The sequence below is a fragment of the Nomascus leucogenys genome, chromosome 3, assembly GCF_006542625.1.
Source record: "Nomascus leucogenys isolate Asia chromosome 3, Asia_NLE_v1, whole genome shotgun sequence".
In the NCBI taxonomy this organism is placed as follows: Eukaryota; Metazoa; Chordata; class Mammalia; order Primates; family Hylobatidae; genus Nomascus; species Nomascus leucogenys.
The window spans coordinates 48,206,925-48,216,213 of record NC_044383.1 but is presented as its reverse complement, the minus strand read 5'-3'; the positions used below and the strand labels follow the sequence as shown (position 1 = coordinate 48,216,213).

Sequence of the window (9,289 nt, the reverse complement as noted above, 5' to 3'; positions counted from 1 at the left end):
CATGTAAAGACTCTTTGAAAAAGTGTTATTTTATTTTATTTTATAAAGACAAGGCCTTTCCGCTCTGGCACCCAAGCTGAAGTACAGTGGTGCAATCACAGCTCACTGAAACCTCAAAATTCCTGGGCTCAAGTGATCCTCCTGCTCTAGACTTTTGAGTAGTTAGGACTATAGGTGCATATCAGCACACCTGGCTAATATTTTCTTTCCTTTTTTTGTAGAGACAGAGTCTCACTATGTTGTCCAGGCTGGCTGGTCTTGAACTCTGGAACTCCTGGCCTCAAGTGATCCTCTCACCTATATATTTTTGTCTGCATTTCTATATTTTGAACATTTCCCATGCTAAAAATTAACTTATGTTCATAAATGAGGGAAACCTGAATTCAAATGAATAGTTAAAAAAGAGAAGAGTAAAACACATTTATAGTGACTATCCCCAAATTTATCTGCTTTCAAGTTTGGATTTTAGAATATGTCATTATTTTAATGTGACATTTTTCCTAGACTTTGTTTAACCTAATCGTAGGATTAAACTTTAAAAATAACAGATCATTGTTGACTGACATAAACACCATCAAGTGTCTCACACAATTATAAGCTGGAAAGTCTACTTACACTTGGTATTATAGGAGGTGTCAAGGTACCTTTTCTTAAGCCTTCCCAATTAAAGCCCTCAAACCATCTAGAAAAGGAAAAAACGTTGATAAAGACATTTTGTGTCAGCCAAAAGCTTCTCATTGCAATGTATACAATGTCCATGGCTAATGGGAAGCAGTTAGGCAAACATTTTCATGTGAAAAAATGTTTTCTATTTAATTGCATATGTTTTTCCAATTAGTTTATTTTACGAAATACATATTTTTAAAAGTATAACTGTCAAATTTTAAACACCAATTAACATGCAACACTTATTCCTTGTAATTCAGTCATAATGTCTCTATGACCTTGTTCCTACACTATAATTATAATTTAATAAATGTCATAATGTGTCTAGCCCTGTGCCTTACAGGATATTTTATTTTAAGGAGGTAGAACCAGGGCATGAAAAGTCAGGATAGAAAATTAACTTTCCATTTTTGCCACTGATTCAGTGCACAGTGTCAACTAATTAACCTTTTCACATCATTGTCGTAGTCTCTACATGTCCCATTTTCTTCTTTTTTTCCCTTTTTTAATGAAGAATAAAGGTATTTTGTGTACAGTTTTTCTGTGAAAATAAGGACCAAAAAAGACTAAAGTTTTTGCTTGTTTGTTTTCTTTTGTCTTTGAAGGGTTTCACCACTAGCGAATGCTTACAACAAATTCTTAGCAGGCTTTTCAGACATTCAGAGACATTTTAGTAAACAATGTCTCTTTGATAAGGATGTGAATTTCCTGTCAGTGTTACACAAACAAATAGAGAAAACACAATTAGTTTAGCTTTAGAACATGCAATCAACATAGGGAAGGTCTGATATTTAAGATGTTGTTATTGTTTAAAAAACACTGTATTCTGTACTTATGTTTTTCTCCTATTATAACATCTAATTAGGAAATGCTTGGAAAAATATATTTTGTCTTTAGGAAATCAGGTAAGATACAGTAGGGGACTTTTGTTTGTAATTCTGTGGTAGAGAATAGAATCCCCAAATTTAAAATACACATTTCCTCTTTGTGCCAGAGAGGAAAAAAATGCTAGTTGGTATGAGTTGTAAGAAACTGAGTTCAGTTTCTTATGTTACAGGGTTGTCAGATAAATATAAATAAGGTTTCATAATCACAACTCGAAAGGCATTTAAAAGCCTTACTAGTTTATATGCTGTCTTTGGATGTTCCTACAGGCTAATTATACTAGTTTTACACCAATAACTTAAAAAGCAATACCCTGGGGAAATGATGTCAGGTGTTCAGAACTCTGAAGTTATAAAGAAAGAACACTTACTTGTGCTTTTGAATGTCTTTTACTCCATTTTTCAAATTCCCTAATCTTTCTGATGGATTGTCCCTAAAAATAAAATAATGGTTTTATTAAATCTAACTTTTTCACATTATGATGTTTTCAAAAATGATGTGCTTGAAATACTTACCTGCATAGTTTTTTAATTAAATTAGCAGCATTTTTGGCAATCTTCTTTGGAAATTCTATCATGTCAATCCCCCTCAATATGATGTTATAGGTTTTCATAGGATCTGGGCCTGAGAAAGGTGGGCTGCAAGAATGAGAGACATGACAAGAGATATTACTTTTATTTCCTACATGAGAACACTTGAATTGCTATAAACTCCACAGATGACATCAATTAATATTTGGGGGCTTAGATTAATAGTGACAATGGAATGAAAATAGATTAATAGCAAAACAGCGTGGAAGCCCTTCCAAGTAAATCACTTAGCAAAACCAGAAATGGGTCAAGTTTATCTGCTGTTCTGATTTCTTTTAGGTGCTGGAGTCTAAGCACTCATGCTGTCCTTGGTCATTCAAGATGCTTCTTCTACTCTCTGACCTTTTCCACACTTACTGACTCATTCATTATACTTGAGATGAAGTCCAAAATCATTAGGAGGGGCCACAGGAACACCAACGATACTACCCCACCTCATGCCATTACCACCCTCACTCACTGGGATCCAGAAACAATAGCCTTCTCTCTGTTCCACTGAACTGCCGAGCACTTTCCTACCTCATGGTGTTATTTATTTGGCCTGAAAGGTTCTTCCCACATTTATCTGGCCAATGCCTCACTTTATCAAGTTTCAGTATAAGTGTTATGTTGTTTCCTCCAAAAGGCCTACTCTGGTCAACCTATTACAACCAATTACATAACCTATATCAACCCACGTAACCTAGCAATCTAATTTCATGTTCTAACTTAAAGTTTAATCTAAATTAGAGTCCCTGTTACACTTTTATAGCACCCTTATGCCACTTATTGTACTTTGTAATTATCTTTTCATTTGTGTGATTATTTATTTTATGTCTGTCTTCCCTTCCAGAAGAGTTTGTTTTCTGCTGGTATTCCCAGAGTTGAGTAGAGTTCGCAGCGTGTACATACTAAGGGGTCAATAAATATTTATTGCTCTAATGTTTCTATAGAATAGTACTCCTCCTATCCTTTTCTCTCTGCTCAGAGGACCTCATTAGATAACTTAACACTAGTCATCCTCTTTGCTAGCAAGGATATAATGCCCCAGCCCTCATGAGCCAGATCTGTTGACTTTTTTTTTTTTTTTTTTAACTTATCCATCCTTGAAGTGTGGTTTGTGGCAGCTTCAGTGAGTACAAAGATGACTAAAGTCAGGTCTTTCCTTCAAATTTCTCATAGTTCAGAGGGGAGATGATGATACACCTTGATGAATGATTTCTTTGGAAATTAATTATTCTCTTTAATACAGGTTTTGTGTGTCTTTGGGGAAGAAATCGGAATCATTATTTTTTTTGCCCTTCATGTTTATTAAGAGCAGTTCAAACTATTTCTTTTTATCAAGCAGGCTAATGAGTAATTTAAAGTAAGGAGTAGTAGATTTACCTGTGTTAAAGGCTGTGATGGATTCTGCCTTGATTTCCTGTGAAAAATGCTTTCTATTTACTTTAATATGTCATTAGCTAGTAATTGCCTATCAATTTTAAATCACTTTAAAAATGTATAAACATGCAAATCTATTTAGTATTCTCTTAGAATTTAAAATTTTCTCTTTATGTGATTCTATGATTGAATATTCTTTTTAATCTCTTAACATGTCAGTTTTCATTTTTTACTTTAAAAAATGAGGAGGAGCCACATCTTGGCAATGACTTCTAATTTATAGTTTTGCTTTTATATTAATTTTGCTTTTATATTTACTTGCTTATCTTAGACAACTAAAATCAATTATTCAATGTAGTATTTGTGGTTTTTATGTGATGCATGTTAGTCTAATATTCATTCAATATATAAAACAAAATTATTTAGAAGAAAGTCATCCAAAACCTCAAAATATTCAGAATGCTCTACATTTGATGAACATAATTTCATAGATTTCTCTATGTAGGTTGTAGACACACAGGATTATATTATGCATATTTTTAAATTAAAAAATATTTGATTTAATTTTACTTTAGCTAAACTGAGGAGTAAAATGAAAAGAAATGCTAAATTTCAAATATCTGTGCACCTTAACCAATATTAATTCCTAAAATATTTCTCTAAAATTAAAAGAAAGTTCAAACTGAATTTAGAGATTTCTCTTCTGTAATGACATATTTTAACTGTAAAATATATGTAAGATTACTAATTATTAATGATGAGAAATAAGTATACCTACAGTTATACTTGCTTTCCCTCCCACCTTAATATTTGTTGGTTTTAGTGTTATTTTAAGATTGCCAAAGACTACAGTATTTACATTCTGTTCAATTACCCAAATTTAAATTATTTGCTCTAAGTTCTAATTAATTAGACCCAAAGCTCATCATCAATCTTTTTACTAGTTTTTCTATTCCTGAATGCTTTATTTTGATTCATCTTTTTGTTGGCTTGATTGAATAGTAGTGTTTTTCAGAAAGGCCTGGGGTCCACACTTTATATGTTGTGTTTGTATTTGAAGAATAACTTAACTCAGTATAAATTACTTGGGTTATACCTTCTCTGACCCTCAGAACTATGTAGTTCTTGATGTACTATCTTTTGGCATTAAAGGTGCTGTAGAGAAGGTTGAGGCCAACTGGCACTTTAACTGTCTTCACTCCCAATACGACACATGCCATGTTTTTATGGCTTTGATGTCAATAAGACTATTCCTTATTAATGAATTTAATTCATTAATTCACCACATGGACATATTGTGGTGTTATTATTCTGAATCAGTTTCTCCATGGTCACTGCAGATCAAAAGGATACACTGAGTCAATTCTTTATGCCATGGATTTTCTATTATGTAATTAAAGATGTTTTTTCTCCTGTTTGTAATATTCTATTCATACACATAATTGATGTTTTTTCTATTTCCTTTGACTAATAGATTCTCTTTCTGAAATCATATCTATATATTTTTATTTTTTCATTATTTTTTCCAAGCCTGTCTACTATCTCCCTTGCTGCATTTTTAATTGTTACTATTTTATTTTCTGTTACTTACAGCATGACTTTCAGTTCTGTAACGGTCCTGAGCTCTGCTAGTTACTTGTCTTCTCATTTATGAACACTTGCAAATATCTTAGAGATTACTTTTTAGGGAGACCATGTTTTTGATAGCCTCAAAGAAATTATAGATAAGAGTTTATCTGAACACTTCCTCCAATATTTCCTTGATTCATTTTTCTTGTGTGTTCTTTAGCTTTCTTTTACTTTTGCATCTTTCAGCTGACATAAATGGAAAACATCAGCTCAAACTGATTAAAATAAGAAAAACACTGAACTCACAAAAGCATATTCCAGAGGTAGGGCAAATTCTAGACTGGTAGGATCAGTGGTTCCAGCTTTTCATTCTGCCATAGTCAGTATTAGTTTCATCATGGCTGTTTCCCCTCATAGTTATAGAAAGTCTACCAGTGGAAATAGGGACTTATATTCATTCAGTAATTATTTACTGAGTAGCTACTGTAGGAAAAAAGAATTCTCCTCCAATAATGTATTTTGAAGTTATTCCCTAATTTATGTACCCAGTCCAATAAATGCCAATCACTAGAGGAATGCCATGTGACTAGAATAGACGAGCTGAATCAAAACCTAAAACTGGAGATAAATTCGTCTTTTCCTAAGTTGGTGGGGGAGATGGATCCTTGAGCAAAATCAGTAAAAAAGGAGTTGGTGTGTATGCATAGAAGGGGGCTGAGGTTGTAAGAGGGGCAGGGACTTGCTTCCCTGGGAAGCTTATCCTTACATTGGGCTGCCCACCATGAAGAACAGAACAGGGAAAGTTGGAGGGAAGGAAGCAATGTGAAATTCACCAGCCTTCACTACTGTTTGTTGCCTTATAACCAGATCATTTATTTCCTTTGCCCTCAATTTAAGGCATTCCGGGAGGTCATGTAGCTCATACAAAAGCCCCACCACATTCTCTGAAATCATTAATCACTGCCTGTCTCCTCTTTTTCACTCCCTGTTGCTTCATTGACCAACATTATAAGCCTTAAAAGGCAGAATTGGTACATTTGTATGAGTCTTCCTTCACCTCAGTTCCTCTTGCATTCTGTCGTGCTTAATTAGGTTTCTACATGAACAGTCTTTGCTTTTTCAAGGTCCAGCCAGTCCTCTAAATGTTATTATTACTATCAAAGATCATTAGATATGACATTCAGGACTAAAATACTTTGGAGTCATGCTTGTGGTCCAAGCATCATTCCTAGTCACATGCCACACTTCATAGTGTTTGGCAGGTGTGTTTTGTGAAACTTTAATTGTAACTAAAGATCATCCTACTTGTTTTATTCTTGCCTTCTCCCACCCCCATCCCTGGCCACCATCTTTCACCACCACCATCATCTCTTTGGGTAGAAAAGGAAAAGTAAAGATTTTTTTAATGCTGTTGTCCTTGACCAAAATTCTTTCTGTCTTGTTATTTCTTGAAATGAATATTAAGTTTAGGTATTTTTAATCATAATGTTTCAATATATGTATTTATGGTAAAAAAATTTAAGTTTGGTTTTGACAATACAACAAAAATTGTGACTTATAGTGCTTTATTTTTATTACTGCTCTGCTATTCTATAATTTCTATGTCCCTGAGGTTATTTAGAAAAATGATTTTTAAATTTTCAAGTATTTAGACTTTTTATTTTAAATCTTTGTTATTAATTCCAAGTTTTATTATATTCCAGTCAGATATTGTAGCCTGTGAAATTTCTACTTTAAAGGATTAAGGGTTTTCCTGTTATTAATTATTTCTTACAGTTTAGTATATGCCGGTTTTTAAGATTAACGTTTTAATCGTTTTTACCTTATTACTTAATGAATAAACAATGATTGTAGAGAAATGTTTAAACACATAAGGAGAAATATAAGTGTCACGGTTAATATTTTAGTCTTGTTATTATAGGTGAATATTTTACTTCCTCAAAAATAGTTAATATTTAGTTTTCTTCTATTTATTATATAATTGGTTCTTACAGCAATTCTAAGCACACTAGAAGGATTACCTTTTTATCTCTCTCTCTGCCTATTTACCTATCTATCCATCCACATACATATGTTAAATTTAACCTTCTACTTTGTCCAAATTTTTCATATCTTTACAGGTCTACTTAATTGGTCATACTTTTAAAATAATTTACCTCCATCCACAAGAACAAAATTGAACAATCCACACTGAACAAAATTGGATTAGGTCACACATAATTTGTTTGAAGTCAACAGAGAAACTTTAAGAGTAATAATGTAAAATGCCCATAAATAAAAATAAAATCAAAACACAACTATTTCTGGCAATGATTGTCGTCGTTGCAGTAGTAGCAGCTGCTAACATTCACGGAATGCTTACTATGTGCGAGCCACTCTTCTAAGTGTTTCATGCATGCACTGAATCCTCACAGAGTACCCTGTGCTCAAAGTCCTCAGTCTTCCTCTCATGTTCACTGTAGTGACTAAGTCCTCTTAAGTAATTCTTCACATCCTGCCTCACAATTACTCTTTTTTTCCATTGCCCTTGCCCTACTCTAGGCTCTCAGTGTCCTAGAACTAAATTACTGCAACAATCTTCAAACTAGCTTCCTATTCCTCTTCCAATGTGCTTATTACTGCCAACTTGTTTTTCCTAAATACCGCAACACACATCACTCAACCTTTGTCAGAAAATCTCAATGATTCCCTCTGTAGATGGAGTCCAAACACTCAAGTGCAGCAATCATGATCGTCAAAAGATGACTCTTCCTGTTTTTTTTTACATGAACTTTCTCCATGTCTGTGACCATTATTGCCTTTCTCTTTAAGCCATGCCTGTTTGCCTGGAATACCCTTTTCTTGCTCTCTACATCTAAGTCCTTTTCTTCCTTCAAGACACAGCTGCCTTATATTCATTCTTCAAAAGCCTCTTTACAAACCCAGCCCTGTCCTGAAATCTGTAGGTCATAACGTCCCTGTCACTCACTGTTTTAGCACATGTCATGGTAGTGTATTTGTTGTTCTTTTAGTATGGGTCCTTGAGGATCTTAAAGTCTGTTTTATACCTTGTGGTGTCCCTAGTGCCTATCTGAGTTGATGATTATAACATTACAGGAAAGATGTACAAAGCAGTCACCTTTCATTTAGATATAACAGTTGCTAACAGGTCCCCTTACTTCTATAGAAAATTGACTCTAGATATTTTTGTATGATTATCATCTCCCTTGTTTCATTGCTGGCTAAATGACTGGGCTAAAATATCTCACAGAAAGACATTATATCCTTCCACATTCACATATGTAAAAAAGAAGTAGCAATAATAAGACCAAAAGTTGGTGTTCAGGTGGTTACCCTAGCCTGGCCTATTTTATACCTTACGTTATGAATTCCTAGTCATTTGTATAACTAATTGAACTGTGGTACCAAGATATGGTGAAATGTGCTTTAAGATGGTCTAATCAGAGTGACAAAAGTGGGAGTGTGTAGCTGTTTGCTGTTCTATTTTTATCAGCAGTTCCCTATCAATATCCATACCTGCCAGTCAGGAGTTCATACATTAGGATTCCCAGTGACCAGTAGTCGGCTGAAATGTCATGGCCTTTGTTCAGGATGATCTCTGGGGCTACATACTCTGGAGTCCCACAAAAAGTCCATGTTTTCTTTCCAAATCCTATTTTCTTTGCAAAGCCAAAATCAACCTTACAAAGAGAGAAAAACGAGATACTTAAGCTCCTTAAGATTAAATTTTAAAGTAATAAGTTATTTTGAAGTACACTGATGATAATGATTTAAAAACATGTATGTTTTTATAGTTCTATCTTCCAAAAAGAATAGTCTATATTGCAAAGACAGTTTCCCTGATGCATCTCAGTTTTAATGGCAAAAGTGACACCTGAGTATAGCATAAAATTCACATCATTAAAAATAAAGGTAAATCTTTCTTTCTGAATATAGTTTTCATTTTTTCTTCTTTTATGCTAATGGAGGTTGGAGTATAAACACAGAATCTCTTCTGTACATAAAAATTTTTAATGACCAGTTAGGCCTACTTAACATCTTTCCCAGAATATACATGATTTCTGCTGGATTTAATGAAGTCAACAATTCATTTAGTATTAATTATTTGAAAAGCTATTTTATGTTTGCAGGAAGTGAGTAAGATAGTTTTGGGACCAATGACTCTGCCCTTAGTAAGCATAAACAGAAATAAAATTATAATGTATTCTTCATTTTTC

General features: G+C 33.6%; 1 protein-coding gene across 2 annotated transcripts in view; it reads right to left on the bottom strand.

Moving 5' to 3' along the window:
• PRKG1 (protein kinase cGMP-dependent 1) overlaps positions 1 to 9,289 on the bottom strand; it is a 1,320,572-nt gene that overhangs the window by 5,155 nt on the left and 1,306,128 nt on the right. For both annotated transcript variants that reach the window (XM_003255150.4, XM_003255149.3), the window contains exons 14-17: positions 8,589 to 8,752; positions 2,067 to 2,189; positions 1,922 to 1,984; positions 616 to 682 (exon numbers count right to left, since the gene is read on the bottom strand). In XM_003255150.4, the coding sequence (XP_003255198.1) occupies positions 616 to 682; positions 1,922 to 1,984; positions 2,067 to 2,189; positions 8,589 to 8,752 (417 nt within the window). The remainder of the gene's footprint in view (positions 1 to 615; positions 683 to 1,921; positions 1,985 to 2,066; positions 2,190 to 8,588; positions 8,753 to 9,289) is intronic.